This window comes from Gavialis gangeticus, unplaced genomic scaffold (assembly GCF_001723915.1).
Source record: "Gavialis gangeticus isolate Ggan-Ray unplaced genomic scaffold, GavGan_comp1, whole genome shotgun sequence".
In the NCBI taxonomy this organism is placed as follows: domain Eukaryota; kingdom Metazoa; phylum Chordata; order Crocodylia; family Gavialidae; genus Gavialis; species Gavialis gangeticus.
Genome location: NW_017729025.1, coordinates 67,083,827 through 67,105,152, shown reverse-complemented (window position 1 = coordinate 67,105,152; position 21,326 = coordinate 67,083,827). Strand labels below are relative to the sequence as shown.

Sequence of the window (21,326 nt, the reverse complement as noted above, 5' to 3'; positions counted from 1 at the left end):
AGTCTACAAAGTAGTGAACATGCTGACCCTAATCCACCAAAGTGTTTAAACATGTTCTTAACTGTAAGCATGTGGGTAGTCCCACTGAAATTGCTTCATGTTAAATATATGCTTAAAGTACTTTTATTGGCTTGTAGGATCAAGTTCTATCTATTCCCTATGGCTAGGGACAGAAATTACACATAAACTGGTATAAGTGATCCAAAACTAGTTCTAATCTGTAACACAACAGAAGTTCAGTGCACATAAGCCACTTTCAAAATGAGTAAAACTGGTTTAAAATAAAGCTGGATGGATGCAGTATCAAGACTTAATTGATTTAGGTTAAATCAGTTTACTGAACTTCTGTCCCAGTTCCCCTCCAGATTCAGGTTAACTCACAGTTCCGCAGCATCCCAGGATGCTTTGCATCTTCCTGCAAACCCCCCTCACAGGGTTGGCAGGCTAGCCTTGGGCCAAGCCATCTGCAGAGCAAGGAGGTGTGCTCTACTGCCTGGGCCACTGGAGGCATGTGGCTGCATTTGTGGAATCAAAAGTGAATGTCTGTTCACTTGCTTATTGGTTTAATCTACGTAGTTTAGACTAACCTGCCAAAATTGAAATGATTCAGACTCGGGCTTCTTAACTGTCTGTACTTAAGCCCCTGTGATTATAAATATCATGAACATACCTGACTAGATATAACCAATTATATGAACATACCTGACTAGAAGTCATTCCAAACTATTTAATATTTTCAGTCAGTACTCAGGAGATAAAATCAATAATGCTGAGAGAGTATTAATGTTTTCATAGGGTCATAAACAAATCTGGAAATGCAACTTTATGAAACTGTTTCAGCTCCATTATTATTATCCTATATCACTTTACTTGGTATCCTATATAAGAAAATTCTTTTTTTCTTTCTCTCCATCAAATGGCATATAAGGCATTACTAGAATAATCTTTCCAGTTGTGTCTTATTATCTGTTTTCCAGAGGGAAAAATCATAATAAAATTTGTTTGTGGCACAAAATTTATATTTTCTGTTAGTTTGTAAAATACATATATATATATATTTCTCCATCCTGATTAAATTAAATTAAAATAATTTCCCATATTATGAAGCTACAACAGTAGCTGCACATATAATTGTGATTTTATTCTTACAAAGGGAGTTTGCAAAATCAGCACCACTGAGTTCCATATAAAGTTAAGATCTGAGTGGTATTTCTGTGAGAAAAGTCTTTAAAATCTTTTGACCGTGATATTGTTCAGAGACCTAGTCTGGGAACTTCAAGGTCTTACACTGATTAGACCTTGTGAAGAATGGATTTAGGCAAGAAAATACATTGACTATACTGAGGAAAAAAATTCAGTCATATGCTGAATACAAATACAATGATATATTTTCAACCAAAGCTAAATAAAATCTGCTTCAGTTTCACCATACAACATTTATTCATTAAACCACAGCTAATTTTCTATATTTTACAGTTCTGTTTTGAAATCTAAACACACTGAATATTTAAGAAAGGTTATATGTATTCAACACTTACTCTTTGATAGTAAACATATAACAAATTAAGAAACTATTGTTCCTACCTCCATACACAATTCCAAACTGTCCTGATCCCAACACCTCATCTGGAAAGATTTGGTATACTGTACTAATATCCTGTTGGTATAAATATAATCCATATTAAGTGCTGGGATACAGAAACAAATGTTACTTTAAAATATTCTGCAAATATTAATTTATATACTTTTACAATAGCATATTTTATGATATTACAGAAATGGAGGGTGTTATACCATTAAGATAGGTTTATTTGAAAAAAAAAAACACAAAAAAAAACCTGATTGTAGAGGGGATCATAGTGACACTTCAGCCTAGACCAGAGGTGTCAAACTCATTTTGACCACATGGCTGTATCTGAACTGCAGGGCTCCTTATGGGCCAGTCCAGACATAGTGGCAGTGGGAATCACCACGGCCATTGCTTGCCCCTTACCTCCAATACACATCCCCAGTGGGGGTCCATGGCCTGCATTCTGGGGATGAGACCTGTTTCTGTTCATCCTATCTCCAAATTCCCAGCCCTCCTACAACCCCATGGGCAGATGACACGACTCTGTGAGCCATACATTGACACTCCTGAGTCAAAGTTCTATTCCAAGCCCAGTCGTCCATTGGACTAGTGTCAAAGGTTTTTATTGTATTTTATTTTATAAGTTTCTTTTTTCCCTTTTCCCTAGCTCACAAATCACTAAAAATATTTGAACCTAGGAAAAACTACTACATTTAATGCTCCAGGCCTTTCAGGTCCTTATAACTTCTTCCCAAACTGAGAAATGTACAAATGGAAAAGGCCTTCCTCAGTGCTAGGGCACTCATTGGAGCCCCTCTCTTATTTATTACCTTGGCCTAATTGTATCAGGTTTTCATAGGACAGTCAGCAGATATCTCCCACTGGAGTGGCTCTGGGAAAGGTTTGCAGGATTTCCCCCCTCCCCTTCCTAGAGTCAGCCTCAAATTCCTGGCTGAAGCACTTCTCTGCAACTGCAATGGCATAGCTATCTCCTCCCCTCCCTGGAAACTGGAGCACTGCATATGCAAAGAAGAGCCTTCAACTGGGAATTTAGGGCTGGCTCTGAGGGTGGAAAGCCTGTGAGCCCTTCCTGGAACCACTGCAGCGCAGGGTCCTGGGGCTCACACAGGACAGGGACACTCTGGACCCTGCGCTGCAGCAACTTGGGGAAAGGCTTACAGATTTCTGCACCTGCACTCCCCTCCTCCCTGCCCCCAAGCTGGAGCTGAATTCCTGGCTGATACTGCTTCTCTGCAGACAGGGGGCTCCAGTTCCCACGGAGGGGGGCAGCAGTCATGCTCTTGTGGCTGCAGAGAAGCAACTTCAGCCAGGAATTTGGTGTTGGCTCCAGGGGAAAGATCCTGTGAGCCCTTCCCAGAGCCACTCAAGTGCAGGATCCTGGGACTGAGATGGGACAGGGGAGGGACACTCTGCGCCTTGCCAACCAGACTGGGAATGCAGGGTATGCTGCTGGTAGTGCCTCCCCCCGCAGCTTGCAAGTACCTTCCCACCCACTCTGACCTACATGGGGTAGACCCCCACACCCTCACCCTGGACAAAGCCCAGGGACCCGTATGTTGCCATAAGGTGACAAGCACACCTCCCTCCCACTAGCTGCCTGCAGAGGAAGGAGGTATGTACCATGAGGCAAATAAAGGATGGCCCCCGCTTAGCTGAGCTTGGTTGCCCTTGGTGCAAGCACAAAGTGCCCCCTGCCTTTTGGCTTCAGCCAGTACAAGCATTTGTCTGCCTCCCTCAGATGAAGAGCAAACATGAGTTCCATTTGCTAATGGTCCAATCTACACAGTTTAGAGAAACCTGTGTAGATTGGCTCAATTCTGCTTTGAGCTTTTTGACTGTCTGTATTTAGCCCCAATTTTAAAAGGTTCAAGAGAAGTAGCAGATGCAGTGAAGAGTACATATGCAACCTGTTATTCAGTTCCTTGGAACAGCTCCATGCTTGGGAAGATATGCGGTGCAGAGTTTGTGTTGTCAGGGAAAAGGTATTACCTTTTCATTACTTACCAAGAGGTGACATTACTCTCTATAAGTATTTATTTTGCAGAGCTCCTGCAAACCAACAGCTGTGCAAGTCAATTTTGCCTGGATTAGGTGCTTAAATAATCATCATGATGCAAGGTTTAGCTAAGATACATGCTAAGCTAAACTACAAACATGTAATTTTTCTGTTTGAATGAAAAAATACTTTATGTATGATGATTTTATCTCAAAAGTTAATTGTATTTTTGCAAACGTGAAAATGATTGCTAAGAAATCCTTCCAACCACCCATCTTTCTAAAAAAGATCAATGACTTTGTAAGCTTTATCATATCATGTCTAGCATTCAGAGAATACTCACCACATTTTCTTGAACCTGGCAGTTTGACACTGAAATGCTGATGGATATATCCCCTGGGGAAAAATAGTAAAATGCACACTAGATAGCTGTGCTTTTAGTTCAGAAACACAGTAAATGTCTTTTCCTATTATGTTATATTGCTATACTAATGCCTACATACAATCCTAGAAATGGAATCAATTAGGTTATGCTATTCACCTTCCAGCCAGTACAAAGTTGCATCTAGCCCACATTTACATGACTTGCAAAATTAGTTTCCACATTTTGTGGAAGATGGTTTCAGAGTCTGATAGAACTCATTATTTAAATGTTTCTTTGAATAATCTCATCCTTTTATCTTGCTTATAACCTCTTTACCACCTTAAAATGCCATTTTACATCCTTCACCTCAACTGCTGGAGCATACTGTAGCATGAGCATCCATAAGTAGGGTTTTCTTTTAGAGGTGGGTCTCACTTGGCAAGGCTGAGAAAGAGTCTTCTTTGGCATAACTGATAAGGACAGAGCTTTAAACTAGGCTCTCAGGAGAGAAGGTTGGGAGAAAACCATACACTCTCCTTGCTGAAGATACAGCTAGATAGATAGATAGATAGATCTATAATATGAAGGAAACAGAGGAAATGTGGCTGTGGTGATAAGAATAGTACAAATGGAAGCCAGGCAAGTATTCCAGTTGATAAATTGATGGATTTTACCTCCTCAAAGAGGTACATTTGGCATTCCAAGCAGTAAATCAGCCAGCTCCTGTGAGGATGATTATTGGGGAAAAGGCCATGTAGCAAGAAGACCCTACCTCATCCAAAGGGTTAAGCAGTCCCACACCCTCATTTCCAACCCAGCCCATAATAACCCTAAGCTCCACAATATAAGACCAGTTGTTCTCTCGCTAGTCTACATAGCCCCCCAAACGCCAAAGTGGCTCCACTGTTCCCTTTTCAGATTGCAGTGTCAGGCTGACACCCTCCTATTCACACTATTCTGTTCATTGACGCTTATCTTCCTTTTCCCTTGCTTTCGTGGTGTGTCTCCTTTCAAGGCTATTTATGAAACCCACCCTGTTGAAGTATCAACAAGGCTATTCACTACTTTCCTTGCTGGAGGCACATTTTGTCTTGTCCTGCACACGTAGACCTGGGTCCTAAGAAAGACCCTTTTGTCCTTTCTTTCCCCCATGTATAAACTGAAGCACACATTATTACTACATGAACACATATACATGATAAGTATTACAGTAAAACCATGGTCTGTCACAGACCTCATTGTGTACAAAACTAATAATCCATAGTAAAAAAAGATCAATCTAAACTGCCAAGGGTACAGAGAAAAGCTATTAGTATGGTTCTGGGAATGGAGAACCTTATATGAGAGGAGACTAGCTTTTAAAATGCATTCACAATGTAACTATCAGGTTGTGAGAATAGGTATGTAAGTTGTAGGAAACATGGGGTAACATCCTTGACTTGGATGAATCTGTTTTAACCCAACTAATTGCCTGCCACTATAGTGGCAAGGCTTTGGTAGTACACTTACCTCCTTTGTGTTTTATCTATTTAGCCTATTTCAGGATGTTTATTTTATTTTTATGAGGGGCTCTGTGACCATGCTGTGCAACAAGAGCCTGTGACTAAATGAAGTTGGCAACATGGAGTGATGAGAGAACTCCTCCAAGTCCTTTTTTGGTTTGGGGATGAGTTTCTCATTGTATATATGGGTCTCAGGCCAACTGAAGATGGAGGCCTTCATTTATCTTATGCTGTTTTAAATGGATTCTTATGCCATCCTTAGTGCAAAGAATCTCAGTGCTTTACAACAGCATGTTAAGCAGCTTGACTAACCTACACCACATGTAGTTTCTTCTCTGTCATTCCTTTCCTAGAAAGATAATCGTGTACAGAATCAGATTTTGGTATGGTTATTTTGTTATCATCTACATACTACTCTGTGTGGGTGCATCTACACATTTAATTTAGTACTTGTATAATCAAGTACTAAATACATGCACAGGAACCAGAGTTCCTGTGCAGTAGTACCAGTGAACACCTTTTTAGTGATGCTACTGTGCAGTAGTGTATTAGCACTGTTTCTAATGTGATGCGCTACTGCACACTATTATTAGGCTACTGCACACTTAGTGTCTCATGTAGACGCACCATGTGAACAATTGTAGGCTTGTACTTTAACCAGTGGAAAAGCTCAAAGCACTTTTCCCTCTACCCAAGCAGCAGTTCTGAACTGCTAGAGTTGGGAGCTTTATGTAATCCATATGGTGATGACTTCAGAAGTAAAAGCTAGCTTCCCCAAAGAAAAGCAGTGGTGGGCTCCAACTAGACTTCCAGATGTTTATGTGATTAGCAGCTGCCAGTGCCCCGATATAAGGTAGAGTTGCAGGGGACTGTGTGCAGCACTTTAGGCTACAAATTGCCTTTTTTGGCTCTCCTGCTTTCCACATCACATAACAGAAGGTGATCTGTAATGATCTCCACAGTTCTCCAAATTATTCACAAGTGGGCTAAACTACTTTGAACTACTTTTAACAAATATATTTTTTGTTTGGTTTGGTTTGGTTTTCCCTCAAAATCAAATAAAAACTCTAACTCAGCTCCTATCCAACTCTCCATTCCCTATTCCTGTCATATAAACTTGCAGCCCCTGCATAATTTCACTTATGGAAAGTACAGAGAACCTAGAATCAGGATAGTGGTAAAGAAAGGAGTAAAAGATCAGCTGCACAAACAAGATTTTAAGTAAGTCTAGGCACAGACATTTTCCCCTACTTGTTATCTTACATTGGTTTTCCTCCCAAGTGCAAGCAACATATGCAGCCTTCTGGAGTTCAGAGTTTTCCCAGGATTTTGGAAGCCTTAGTCCAGATAAAGTTTGCATTTAATCATGTTAGTAACAGAAATGATGATGATGATGATATTCTATTCCAGCACATGCTCTGAAGTTCCTTGCCAATAAATATATACACCAAATATTAATATACTTGTGCAATATTGGCCCAAAGTGTTTCCTAAGCCCTGTTAACTTCAGTGGGACTATTTATATTAATCCCAGTGGAGTATGTATTACCTTCTTAAATACACTGTCTATATGTAAAATGAAGATAGGTAATTACACTTACTGTGCAAGCTGGGGCCTGATCCTGCTGGTGCTCCTTTTGGGATGACTGGCATCAGAGCATGTTGTATAGCCATCTCCCACATTCTTGCCACATCCAGGCCAACGCCACTGGTGAGGACGCTGTTATTAAGTGGGATACTTGAGCGGTTTTCTAGGTTTTCTCCAACATAATATATTATATTTGCTGTCGTTATTTCAAAACAATGAGGATTGGCTCCTTGAGGAAGTAAAGTAAAATTTTTTGCGGGTTCCAGAGACAAAATCTCAGATAATGGAATTTCCTGGCAAGAGAAGATATTAACTTTTGCATGTAGACTATTACAGTGCTGTAAAATAAAACTGAACTGAGGATACATTTAATTTAAAGTATAATACTAGCTGTTGCTTTTAGTCACCAGAGATGTATTGCCTCTGTGAAGAATGATCAGTTGTATAGCATACGTATTTTGCTGATCATTGTAAGTTCTGGTCTGTACCTTGGTGGTAACAGGCAAGTTAAACACATATACAGGTTAAATAATGAAAATAAATGTAGAATGGTGTATCTAAAAGAAGTACCAGTAGCATATAATACAAGTAGATAGTTATTAACAGGTCTATTCACTCCAGTTTCTAAGCATTGGATTCTGTAAGTCTGCGGAAAACATGGAAAATACTGCATAAAACAACAGAAGCCATTTTTACCTTGTAATATTTGCTTCCAGTTTCATTTTGAAAGAGTGTTATACATTTGCTATCTAGTCTCCAGTAGTGTCGCTTCCTCTGTAACAAAAAATTATAATAAAAATATTTTCTCAACAGTGTTTAAAGTATGTTAATGAGATATTGTTAATAAAATACATTGTGAAGGATAAATAATTGTATTACATGATTTTCAGAAGGATTTTTGTATTTGTTTGAATAAGTGAGTAGTTTGGGGTTTCATGCTGTTCTCATGAAAATCTATTCATATTTGGCTGAGGTATGAAAATTAAAAAAATTTCCATTTGCATTCTGTAGGTACAGGCTTTGTACATTTCTTGGTAAGCTGCTGCTCCAGATTTCACAGCAGCTGTTATACTTTAAATGTTATATCACCATGAGCCTGTAGCTGTACTAGTTTAGCATAACAGCTACAACTTTAATCCTACTTCATCCAGAGTCAAAGTTAGGGCAATTTAGTTCATGTGAGTCACTATGAGCTCATGCAGATGTAACAGTTATAATATAACAGCTGCTGCACTCTGGAGCTGCAGCTCTTCCTCCCCTTTTGAAGTCTCTACAAATGTTTGTTTGTCCATACCCTGTGTTATGCTCAGCAGACTACTCATTGTTCTGTCTGTACTGAGCATGATACCCAGCATCTTCACTTTTATATCCTACAATAAAACCAATGTTCTCATGCTTGATTCAGTAGAAAAATAACTTTCCCTCTCCGAGTACATCATGGTTTACAAAAGTCTTAATTCTTCTTTAAAAAATAGTAGAAATCATAGAGAAGTAGGGCTGAAAGGACCTCAAGAAGTCATCTTATCTAGGAAATGATAGTTTTAGAATATAAATGTGAGGCAAGGATTTTTGTGGGTAATACCTTTTATTGGACCAACTGCATGGTTGGGATAGACTTAGACAAATTTTGGAATGCAATGCATTTTTCTTTGCCAAACATCTTTAATAAATGTTCTGGTAAATGATCTTATTTTCTTAGAATTTCTTTCTAACTGACTTCACATTCACCTGCTTGTGACAGTAAATCTGACATCTTCAGATTTGTTTTGTTCTGTAACTAACCTAACAAGAAGAAATGAGAATTACATGTGGTTTTAGTATGTGGCCCCTTTTATGAAATATTTAAAACTTTAGCATCCAATCCTGAGAGTATCTTAAAAATCAGTGTTAGTTTTAATGACTAAAGTGTATAATTTATTTGCTGAATCATATCCCTTAATACTATATCAAATAGATTTAGTAAGAGATGTCCTTGTTAAGAATCTTTCTTACCAGTGTGTCCTTGCTTGTAAAGTGAACCATCCATCCTTCTTTCATCACTGTGCTACTTTTCCTTTTTGTGTGTTTGACAGACTGTACCACTCTCATTAGCGGAATATTGTTGCTTGCTGAAGGGCTTTAAAACAATCAATAAAAACTTTAAAAAATATACATTTTTAAACAAAACACTTTCAAAGTATGATACCGTTATTTAGTATCCAGTGAAATAGAACTGGGAGAGCAACTGGTTACCTGTCCTGTTGAAAACCTGTTGAAAACTAGAGAGAAGAACAAAGAAGATAGTAAACTGGAGGTTATTGAAGACAACTGGGTGTGGAAGACAAAGGTTTAAGTGCTGCTATGCCTGAATTAGACCAGGGACTTGAATTGATTGCTCAGCCACTAGGGTTTCTAGCTATTCTTGCAGTTACTCTTACTCATTCTAATCCATCCGTGAACTGAGGACTCTTGAATGAATCTGCATGATTTGGTAAAAAGATACTGCAAAATGCTAGATAGGCTCTACAAAGCAAATAAATAAAGGTTTTTATCAAAATTTCAGCCCAATGGGAAGAATATTGGTCATGACCAGACTAAGATAGTTGAAGAAGAATTGTTTTGCAATTGGAAGTGCTAGGTGAAAGCTGTGTTGTTATAATCACAAATTACAACAATCTAAGTCTAACTGGAAATATAAAAAGATACTTTTGAGGATAATGTCATCTTTTGATATTCCTATTTCATAGTCCAGTCAGCGGTTATAATTTTGACATGCTGTGTTTCTGTTATTTAACAAAGCCTGGGGTTTCAAGCTGTTGAACAACTGTTTCTGACATTTTCATTAAAAGAGTATGTTTAAATTGAAGTGATACTATACTGAGAGACTGCCATTCTTGTACATCTGCAGATAAAGCTGACGGCAGAGAAATTTTATGCTAAATCTGGAAGTCCATGTGAAATATCACTTTAAAACTTCTCCTTTGGTCTCTTACTCCCTCTCTTTTATTTTGAAACTCTTTATGTGTTGTATACTCTTACATTCAAAATTAATATTCCTTCACAAAATAATTTAAATATGTATGCCACATCCTAGGTGAGTGCCCTGATATCTAGGCTATTTGTTACTCTGATGTGATTTCTGATTTTTATCATGTGCCTGAGAAAGCTTTCCTAATAGAAGTTTTGTTGAAACAGGTACAGTAAAAGCTCTGTTATCCAGCATCCCCTGGGAATGGGGGATGCTGGATAACAAAATATGCTGGTTAATTGAGTGGCCCCAGCCGCCGCTTCTCCCGCCACGTCTGGGGTCTCTCTGCTCCTCCTGCAGCATCACCGTCCCTCCCGTGGCATCGCTGCCTGTCCTATTTCATAGTCCAGTCAGTGGTTAATTGAGGGCCCCACAGGACAGGGAGGCAGGCCCCGCACAGCCCTGCGCAGCCTGTTATGCCCCGGGGCCATGAGGGCTCGGCAGTGCAGGCTGCTTTGTGCAAGCTGGGGCCTGATCCTCCTGGTTCTCCACGGGGGCTTGGAGAAACTGGAAGCGCCATGGTGGGCACTTCCTGTTTCACTTTATCTTACAAGCCGGCATGCCGGTTAGTAGAGCAGGCCGGCTTGTAAGATGCTGGATAGCGCAGCTTTTACTGTATATTCCTACAAAAAATCAGTTTCAAGGACTGAACTTTTCTGAGAAAAACTGTTCAACTGGAAGTTTAACTGAACTGTTTTGTCTCCTTAACAACCAAGCTACTACATGATATGGTAATTCTGTGGGAACTTTTAGTGATCAGACTATGCCTATCTTCAACTTTGTTGTTAAAGGAACAATCTGATGGGGTCACTTCTATTCTCAGATTTACTAAATCTGACTGGGAAACTGCAAAACTCAAGTATACATAATGTTTCGTCCCTATTGGACAGACGTATAGTTACCTCTTAGGGGGTGGGTCTACACATTCATTAACGTGTCATAGTTACTGCACATTAAGTTTAGTACTTGTATAACCAAGTACTACATCAATGCACAGTAACTGGTGATACTGTGCAGTGATGTCTGCACATGGCTTTTCAGTGATGGTAACTAGCACTATTACACAGTAGCATACTAGCACATTTTTTGCCATGACACATTACTGCGCAGTAGTATTAGGCTACCGTGCAGTTAGTGTCTTGTGCAGATGGGCCCAAGGAGTTAGTTACATCTCAATCTGAACCATAACCACTGCAGTACTATCTTAGGTTAAAAAGAGCTAGGAAAAAATAAATAAACAATAAAAAGTCTGTAACCCATGAAAAAAGGTCATTCTTGTTCTTTTTCAGAACAAACAAATGTAGGGTGCTTGCTTTCTTTTCACTTTGCTGCTCCTTTTTCTACAAGCCAGTTATATTTAAGGGATTTGAGGAAAAAATATGTTTCCATGAAAGCAGCTGTAAGAGTTATTTTGACAACACAAGATATCCTTATTATTTTTCTACACTCTGGAGGACTATATAAAAATGTTCAAGTTTTTGTTCACATCACAGACATGGTAGATACAATAAGAAATGGCCGTATAGCTTATGCTCCACAGCTCACCTGATCATTCTGTTAGAATCATCATGGTCTGGATCAGCATCTTGCATCTCCCCATTATCACTGTGGCATCCTGTCATTGATATCTCAGAATCATGAGCCATAGATTCTTCCATGTCATCCATAAGACCACTGTTTCTTTCACTATCATTGTCATCGCTTCCTTCTTCCATGACCACATCAGAGTCAGCCCCGGGACTAAGCAAATCTGCAATATTATTTTCAGTGTTATGATGATACAGTGGGGGATAGGCCAAACCAAGAACAAAGAGCATAGAACAATGCTGCCTTGGAATTAGGAAACAGTGAGGTCCATATTTGAATAGTGATGTCCTATCATTAAATAGGTTTTGGGAATTTCCATCATGAAAAATGCAATATTTCTAGAAATATTTCCAGAAAGAAAACATAAAATATAATCTTCTGTTAGAACTACCAAAGTTCAAGCAAGATTTCTTGTCCATGGGCTTCGATTCCAACTTGCTGTACTCATGAACATTTATCCTCTAAATTTCCTGGCAGATTTTTTATACAGCTTGAATGATGTGCCTGATAGCTGTTGGCAGTCCACAGGTGCAAACTGATGTATGGTTAGAGAAATAATTTAAAATCTAACAATTTCCTATTACATGATCATAAGCTATTAAAATAAATTCCCAGGATAATTATTTAGAAACATGAATTATATAATGAAAGAAATATAATTTCTTTGAACCACTGATTTTTCCCTTTTGCGTGAAGGTTGCAAAAAGCAGCAGAGTAATGCATAGTTTGAAAAGAAACTATTTCCAAGTAATCTGAATGTAACAAACTGATCTCAGCAATTCCAAAACTAGGTAGCACTGAAAATGCAGAGTTAGGATTTACCTCAAGATGGATGTAAATCACTAGAGAGGCAAAAATGGGCAATAAAACAGCATCAGATTCACTCCTGTCCCAAAAATTTGGTTTCCTGTCCTTTCAAAAAACAACATAATGAAAAATCTCTTTTTTACTTGGAAAACTATGTTAAGACTTTAGTTGGAACCAATCTGACTCTGTTTGGTACAGCATTACCAGGATCTTCCAGTACTGTTTTTAATTTCATACTGCATTTATATTGGCTGCTTCTACATAAGACACTGACTAAGCTGTTGTTACTGTAGTACAAGTACTTGTATAAACAAGTGCTGTGCAGTCATTTAGTACAAGTACTTGTAATCATTACTGTAATACAAGTACTTGTATAAACAAGTACTAAATGACTGCATAGTAACCAGAGTTACTGCGCAGTAGTGTTGCTGTATGGCTTTTTCGTTACACGGACTGCGCAGTAGCCCGATACTACTGCAGAGCAGCATCGCATCACGCTTCCTGCAGCATCCCATCACGCTTTCTGTCATGTCACGAGCTACTGCGCAGTCAGCGTTTTGTGTGGATGTGGCCATTGTTTTTCCTCAAACAGTTGAATACTGCTGTCTTGCTCTTAAAGCCATGAGGTGCCTTAGTGAGATACGAATAAGAAACAACATGCATCATATACTCAACATTTATCATACACTTATACATCTTTTGCTGGAACAATTTTGAATTTAAAAACACAGGTATTTTGGCCCCAGGTAAGCCAGATACTAGACAGACTTTGATTAAAGAGTTGAAAAACTGCAGTACTAACAGGTAAGAATGGGAATATCAGGCTTTCTGTGAAGTTTGTCTTTCAGTTTCTAGCCATGTACTGCAAGGTGAAGTAGGGAAGAAACAACTATAAGACCCTGTGTGTGTCAATCCTAGTTCTGTCTGTGTGCGCATACGACAGGAGGGAGAAGTCTTCTCAAATGCCATTAACAAAAATAAAGTCAATCTTACAGAAAGGATGCCTCAGAAAGAAAGAGTGGAGGAAGGTGATTGACAGCAAAACATTTTCACAGATGACATGTAGCTGGAGGGGACAGGAGAGGAATAAAGGTCATTCTGGCAGATTTTAACCACTCAAACCATACCCATTAATTCAATAATTTGGATACAAGTTATTTATATGAGGGTATGCAAAGAACATATTGGACTTCACTCGTAGCAGAAGTAACCACGGAGTCATGGTTGACACATTAAAGTGTGGGGATCTATCAGTTGTACCCCATCACTTGAGTATTTCTAATCCTTATTTATACTAAACTCACAGCAGGTTAAAAATAATCTCTGATATTTAGGATTTAAATTGTTCACTATAAAATCATAGTTTGAATTTCATAGCTCCATCCTTACCCATTATTTGCTACTCTGGGATAGAAACATGACTGAGGAGACAGAGCAACTTTGAGGAGACAGGTAGAGCAACGTATTTTAATTACTTTGATTGAATAAAAGAAACTTATCCATAGGTCTATAAAAATAAATTGGAGCGCATGAAATGAAACAGCCTGTGGTTCTGGTAAGGGCACTATACTCACTGTATCTAGGATCTAGTTACCATTGCTGGGGAATGCACTAACTAATCAGGAAAAGTACCACAAGCAGAAACAGCAGTAAGAAGCTACAGGTGGAAGGGCACTGCTTCTGAAGAGCTATCCTGGGGAAAGGGAAAAGTGCCTTCTCTTAGCAGCTTCTGAAACAACTCCTCTCTCAGCAGGAGCTTCAGACAAACTTCCCTCACTCAGTGCTGCCCACAGAGACAGCACCACATACTTCTCATCAGCTTGGCATCAGGCACAGTGTAGGAAGAAAATTGGCAAACGCAGCATGGTATTTTTCCCCCAAGGGAAGGCTGGAGCCATTGTCATGTGGAGTGCAGCTGCCAGGAACAAGAGCAGGGAGCAACAGGCAGTGGTTCAGGAGTGTATATAGGTTTGCCCAACTCTTCAGATGTAGTACCTGTCTCCCTGTCTACATGGATCACATCTCCTTTTCACCATTATTTCTTCTTCTGCTTTGCATTGCTCTCAAGAAGCCTCAAAGGACTTGGTGATTTCATTGCCCCTCTTTGACCTCCAAACAGGCTCTGTGCTCACAATTATCTGCACTATCATATATGGTGCCCCATACATTTTTTTTTTCCAAAGTGGGAATTGGTTTTCTATGAAGAAGACTCACTGATGCTACCAATGAAATGAACATACAGATTGTTTTTCCGGCAAATTTTTAGCCCTTGGGTTTAAATGTCAATCTGTGCATCACCACCATGGAGTTATATTATAGCAAAATAGAATGTTATTATAGGAGTGGTTATAGTGGCCGGAGATTTAGTAAAGACTTTAAAACATGATTAGTGATTCTGAGTGCCCAGGTAAGACATTTTAGAAGGAAGATTTTCAGGAAATGTCAAGCACTGACTCTGACAAATCAGGTCCCCTATAAGCTGTCTCCAGTTGCGTACCCAAAATCACTAGTTATACTTTTGAAAATGTCAGCCATAATTTTCATCTGACATTAACTGGCATTACACATGGAGATTTGTGATTTGTATAGTCAGTTTTGCCAGTATTTCCATTTTATTCAATTAAAAATAACTTAGGTTTAGGAAGCACTCAATATCTGTTTAATGAAGCAGAAAATTAAGAAAAAAACTTTGACAGAGGAGATTGTTTAAAAAAACCGTATACATACTTTAATAAAGTTCTACACAGTTCAAGCTGACAATTTAATATACTGTGATATATATTAGGAATTTAACACATTACCACATATCTTATTTCCTTATCGCATGGAAAAGTGACATTTTCAGAGCAATCAACAACTAATCTAAAACCACCCTCTTTCCCATCAGTACCGTCTGTCAAGCCTACCCCTACATTCCTGCACTTGACATAAAACTGATGTCACATGCAAGAGAAAGTGGGAAGATTTCCAAACTTTAATTTTTGGCACCTGATGCAATGAGCTTCATGCCAACAGGAAGGGGCAGAATTTTCTCATGGAGGGCTTGCCCAATTCTTCCAGGTATACTTTTCTTCTCAGGCAATCATCCTAAAATGAACACCTTTTTCTTTCCTGATCTAAAGTGCAATTTTGTTTTTGTTTCTAGGCTTTTATTGACTAAAGTTTGTTTGTTAATTTATTTATTTATTAATATTTGGCTGCCACTGGCATCCTACTAAATGTATACTTCTGAAAGCCCATGGACACTGAACAATTTTGCTGCTGTGATCACCTAGTTATTCTGGCTATACCTGGGCCTTTCTAAAAGGCAAGTGCTAAAATGATGGTAATATTGTTTCTGAGAAGATGATGCATGAGCCATCAGCAGGTTTCTTCCCATACTTCATGCAATATTTTACAAAGGAAAAACATTCCCAGGAAACAGAAAGCAAGTGTTTCTTCAGGCACTGTTCAAAGCTCTTTTCTTTTACTGGTAATCTAAGCATAATAAGCAACAATCATTAAGACAACTTACCCCCATTAATGGCTACTTCACCAAGGCAGTTATTTGGCACTTTAGGTGCACAGCGCTTGTGACAATTGAACCTACAATCTGATAAGGCAAAGAAAACATTCTGTTGAAAGATTCTATTTGTATTGCATACATAAATGCAAATCTCTATCATTTGAAAAATGTGACATTAACATCACGTGGCTAGAAAATGCTATACTGTTTGCATGCCAGTTGCCAATGGAACTCACACTGGTACTTCTTTGAATTTAGACACAACCTGAGTTCAAAACAGCTGCTTTGAAAGCATGCTGCTCAACATTAGAAAAAGGATGGATAGTTTAAAACACAAACTGTTTGTCTTTACTACGATCAAGGATTTTTTTAAAGAATATGTTGAACAACATATTCTGAAACTCTAGTGTACACAAGGGTATTTGTATTTAAGGGTATGTTAGCTGATCAACTTGAACTTCCAAACTGAACTTCAACTTAACTAGCTAACATGCTGAAGAGTTACCTGTTTTGACTACACTACATTTTTAGAACCCTGTTACTCAGATGGGAGGAAAATAAAAAGGGAGAAACAGCAATCAGTGCAGTCGGTCTGAAAGGGCAGAACCCATGTCAGGGAGCCAGCATCCTACCACTTTAAAAGAACAGAGCAGCAGGAAAAGAGCCTGCCCTTTAACTAAGAGATTAAAACTACTGAATTGGCAGTAGAGGAGGCAATCAATTGGCAAGGGGAAGGGGCTTATGGTCACATAAACCTGCCTGAAGCCAGAAGTAGAGAATGAGAAGCTCCGCTGGTGTGAGACAAGTTGCTGTCTGGGGAAGGGCACAGACGCAGCAGCTCCTGTGTTACAGGCGCAAGGAATTTTTGTGGCCCAGGCACTAAGGCTATGGACAGAAGTTGTGCATAAACTGGTTTAAGCGATCAGAAACTGGTTCAAACCTATAACAGAACAGAAGCTCAGTGCACATAAGCCAGTTTCAAAATGGCTGAAACTAGTTTAAGATAAACCTGGATGAATGTAGTATCAGACTTAACTGATTTGGGTCAAACCAGTTTATCTAACTTCCGTCCCAGACCACTTCCTGGTTCAAGTTAAATCACAGTCCCCCAGTATCCCAGCATGCTTTCCAGCCCTGGGCTGAGCTGTGCTGTCTGCTCCAGAGAGCAGGGCTGGACCTGCCCCTCTGCTCCCTAGCTGGAGCACTGTGGGCTGGCTGCCAAGGTGGGGGAGGCAGGCCCATCTGGGGATGAAGCTCAGTCTTTGGGGGGGGAACTACCCCCGACCCCCAGACAAACCTCAGCTGGGGTCTGGGCCAAGAAGGGGAGTTAAACACCCCTTCCTCCACTCAAATTTGCTGCTGGCTGCAACTGTGGACTACAAACCCCAGAGACACCTGGAATCAGGAAGAGGAAGTGATGAGCAACCCTGCAGTGTCCTGCTGCTGTGAGCGTAGACTGCAAATCCCAGGGACCTTTGGGGGCAGCAAGAAGAGGAAGCAAACACAGCCCATGCTGGCTACATGCCAGAAAGCCATGCTTTAGTGCCCCCTGGCTTCTCGCCTGAGCTACTGCAGGCATGTGATTGCATTTCCTGAATCAAAGGTAGATGTCTGTTCACTTCTGTTTCAATGTAATCTCTGCAGTTTAGACTAACTTTCAAAGACTGAATCAATTCAGCTTTGGGCTTTTTGACTGTACTTAGCCTGAGGGTTCATGAGGGGTTATATGCCAGGGTGGCTAACCCGCACCTGTGACATTTGTTTACTCAGAGCGAGAAGACTTCTGTTAAAGCAGCAGTGCTTTTTGTTGCCTTTGCTGTATTGCACCCAGGGAGCAAAGACATTTTTGTTAAAGCAGCAGCTTACTTTTATGTTAAAGTTAACTTGGTGGACTGGGTGTGGCTGTAGGGATGAATGTGAAGTCCAGAGCAGGGTACTCGCAGGGAGCACCAAGGCCAGGCATAAGCCAGAGATTGCCAGAGGCTGAGAGGCCCAGGGACTTTATTCCATGATCAGTGAAAGGTCAGGGATTGAAATCTGAGGGGGCTAGAGCTCAGAAGCTGGGCCTGAGTGCAGTGGGCCTAGGCTGATGGGACCCAGCTAGAAAAAAGGGACAGAAGCCTGGTAAGACCAAGATCTCAACAGGTGCTTAAAGCTCTGAATAGGCCATATTGTGTATTGAAGCAAGATACCTTCTGAGAACAACAGCTGATAACATCTGCAAGGCATGAGTGTGAATATGGGGGTGGCTGGAGGCCACAATTATTACCCCTAAGGCTTAATTAGGGGCTGCCTTAAAAGGTGAGGCCCACCCCATAGAGTTTGGGGCAGAGAAGTCCAGAGGATAGTGCACCAGGCAAAGATACCTAGGAAGGGGCTACCCTGTTCTCTGCCAACAGCATCTCTGAAAAAAAAAACCCTTAAAGAATAAGTCATGGCAGGTGAGAGATAAGAGGCTAAGTAGAGACTAGGGGTTGTGAACGGGTAGGTCCATCCTCTAGGGGACCTTTGACACCAAGCAGATTGCCTGAACCTGCTATAGGGTTGGATGAACTGTTCTTGTAAGGCCATCTCTTTTAGATCCAAAGTAAGAAAAGTCCAGAGACTTCAATCCTACAATGCACATGCTTAAAGCCTGAAAACAAGTGTAAAGATAGTGTAAAGGTCCCTCTACATATGTAGGTGCAATGGGATCTAATGCGAGATCAACACAATCATGCATCTTATCATTCCATATGGTGTCTCAGCACTCCCAAGACTGGGAGAATGCCCCACAGATACCTGGACCCAGCTGGGTCCTGGCATGGGGAGGTGCACTGCCACGATCCAGAGTTGTGGTGCAAAGTCAGCAGCTGCCAGGCCTGAGAGTCCCTCCCAGTCCCTCCCAGGGACTTCTAGCCCCTGTGGGACATAGTATGCCCTTGAAGCTGGGAGCTGGGACACCTGACAGGGCTCCCAGCCAGAGGGGAGACCCGGTTACACATGCAAAGTAAAACTGGATACCAAACAGCTATAAAGTCTGTACACATTTTTTAGGTCTAACTTTATATCTGGTTGTATCTTTCTATGGTGTGATAGCTACTTTGCACATGTAGCTAGCTGGTTTCAGTTACTTGTGCATTTAACCAGCTAACTGTGCAATACCTGTAATGTGTAGAAGCGACCTAACAGACATCTAATGCTACCTTAGAAGCCTTTATTATGGCTGTGGCACAATATTTTGAACTCTAATAACTAATATTTCACATTATATAGCTTCCATGGTCCTGAATATGTTTTTTTTTTCCATTTGATTCACATAAATATGACAATAAATATAAAATTTAATATATTATATATGTACATAATGAATAATTGATATCCCTTTCCAGATCCACTGAATTCTTTTCTATGTTTAAATATAGGGCCTGGGAAGGAATATTAAATATTAAGTAATTTATGCCAGGGGTGTCAAATATAGAGTCCATGGGCCAGATTCCTCCTCTGGAGATGTATCATCTGGCCCCTGGTGCTGACCCTGCACAAGGCTAGTCTGTGCCTCCCTGCTTGCTGGATTCAGTGCCAACAGCGCCCAGTCTGGGTGCACCATATGCAGCATGCAGGTGGGAGGCTTCGTGGGTCACCTGCATGCTGGATCCAACACCTGCTCTGGACTGTCTGAGGCTGCATCAGGTGCAGCACAGGCACCAGGCAGTCTAGGACATGTGCTACGTGTGGCATCTGGCCCAGATCAACCGAAGCAAAAACCATGTGCAGCTCATGTCCCAATCCAACCAGGGTGACTGCTGTGTGCTGTCAGTGCTGGATTTAGCATGCAGGGGTGGAGGGGGGAGGGGCCCACCCTATTTATCTGGTCCCATGACACTCACCTGCCCATAGGGCCAGATGAGTGTGATACCTCATATTTAGTCACATTCATGTTTTATATAAATTATAGTACAATGAACTAGAAATAAATGAAGATTACATCCTGAAACGAAATACATTATTAAGATTCTTGTTGGCTTTAGCTAACATTGTTTTCAACACCTTGTTTACCACACTTACCTTTGCACTGCACGCCCTGTCTAAAAAGCCCTTTGAGAAGCTTCTTACAGTACTGGCAAACTGTTGGACGTGTATAGGAGTGGATGACAAAAGTGTGAGGCACTTTAACCTTGGAAAGTAAGATCTTGTCTAGTTGAATGGGTCGTCCAATGTAGGACTGTGAATTTGACCTTTTCTCTCTCCCAATGAATGATTCTGAGGGTGTCTTTTGCTGTAAATACATACAGAATAAACAGTTCACACATATGTAACTTACTTTTTAATGTTTAAGGAGTGTAATGTTTATGTACATTTGCTACAAAACTTGTTCTTCATTTTTTTTCAGTGTTCAATGACATTTGAAAACTTATTTTGGAGAAAAAAATCATTTTTTGGGAAGAAAACACAAAAGAAAAATGCAGAGAATTTCTGAAAATCCCACCCTTTCATAACTGGCATTTTTTCAACTGGCTCTATTCGTGGGTCTTTGTATCCTCCAAGCCAGTCTCCCTCAAATGATCTATGCAGAGCTCAGAATAGCAGTCAGTAGCTTTGTGTCAGGAGCGTCTTAAATCTATAGTAGAATACCTGACCAAAAGGATGGGATACCAATCTGTATAGTAGAATAAATTCCCTAGAAGAGTAACATGCAGAATTACCTCACCCCCTATTTCCACGCTTTTTTCCAGTTCACAGAAAGGTAAGTATATCTACAGTTGCCATGGAAATGAAGTAGGAAAAGGTGTCACTGATCACTGGCCACTTAAAACTTAGTAGATAGTAAATATTTGAATGTCATCTGGAAGTGATCTGACAGCCAGCATAACTTATAGAGCTTAGGTATCATTCTGTAGTGAAGATGTCCTACTCAAAAAGCAAGCAATTTCACAATGCCTGCTGAACCTTAGGTGCCTACAAAATTGCATTTAGACTGAACTTCTTGTAGTTGCCTAGTCTCAAACTAACAACAGTCTAGATTACTACACCAAGATTTCTATCTAAGATGACTGGGTGCAGTTTTCCAGGGTGCAAAAGGTGAATGTACTTTCTTTTTTCCTGGATACTGCTACCTGGGAACCTAAGAGCAGAGAGAAATTTCTAATACTGAATTTGAAAAAAAATTTTAGAAAACAATTTAAGACACTAAGAGCAGTGGTGGCCTTAGGGTTGTGGGGACCCTGGGCAAGAGAGTCATTTGGGGCCCCTTAGAGATATGTACTCAGATAAATATTAACCCACCACAGTTGTTTCGTGGATCTTTTTAATATTCCTTGGGGGAATTAGGTAAATAGTTGAGTGTTAAAATGCAAATAGAGCCATTTCCTTGAAAAAGATTCATGGCCCCCCCCCCCG

At 40.2% G+C, this 21,326-nt stretch overlaps 1 protein-coding gene across 4 annotated transcripts in view; it reads right to left on the bottom strand.

Moving 5' to 3' along the window:
* PRKD1 (protein kinase D1) overlaps positions 1–21,326 on the bottom strand; it is a 363,742-nt gene that overhangs the window by 41,614 nt on the left and 300,802 nt on the right. For all 4 annotated transcript variants that reach the window (XM_019518928.1, XM_019518930.1, XM_019518929.1 and 1 more), the window contains 8 exons: positions 19,995–20,205; positions 15,957–16,034; positions 11,594–11,798; positions 9,034–9,157; positions 7,738–7,815; positions 7,055–7,334; positions 3,931–3,983; positions 1,585–1,657 (listed from right to left, as the gene is read on the bottom strand). In XM_019518928.1, coding sequence (XP_019374473.1) covers positions 1,585–1,657; positions 3,931–3,983; positions 7,055–7,334; positions 7,738–7,815; positions 9,034–9,157; positions 11,594–11,798; positions 15,957–16,034; positions 19,995–20,205 — 1,102 coding nt within the window. The remainder of the gene's footprint in view (positions 1–1,584; positions 1,658–3,930; positions 3,984–7,054; positions 7,335–7,737; positions 7,816–9,033; positions 9,158–11,593; positions 11,799–15,956; positions 16,035–19,994; positions 20,206–21,326) is intronic.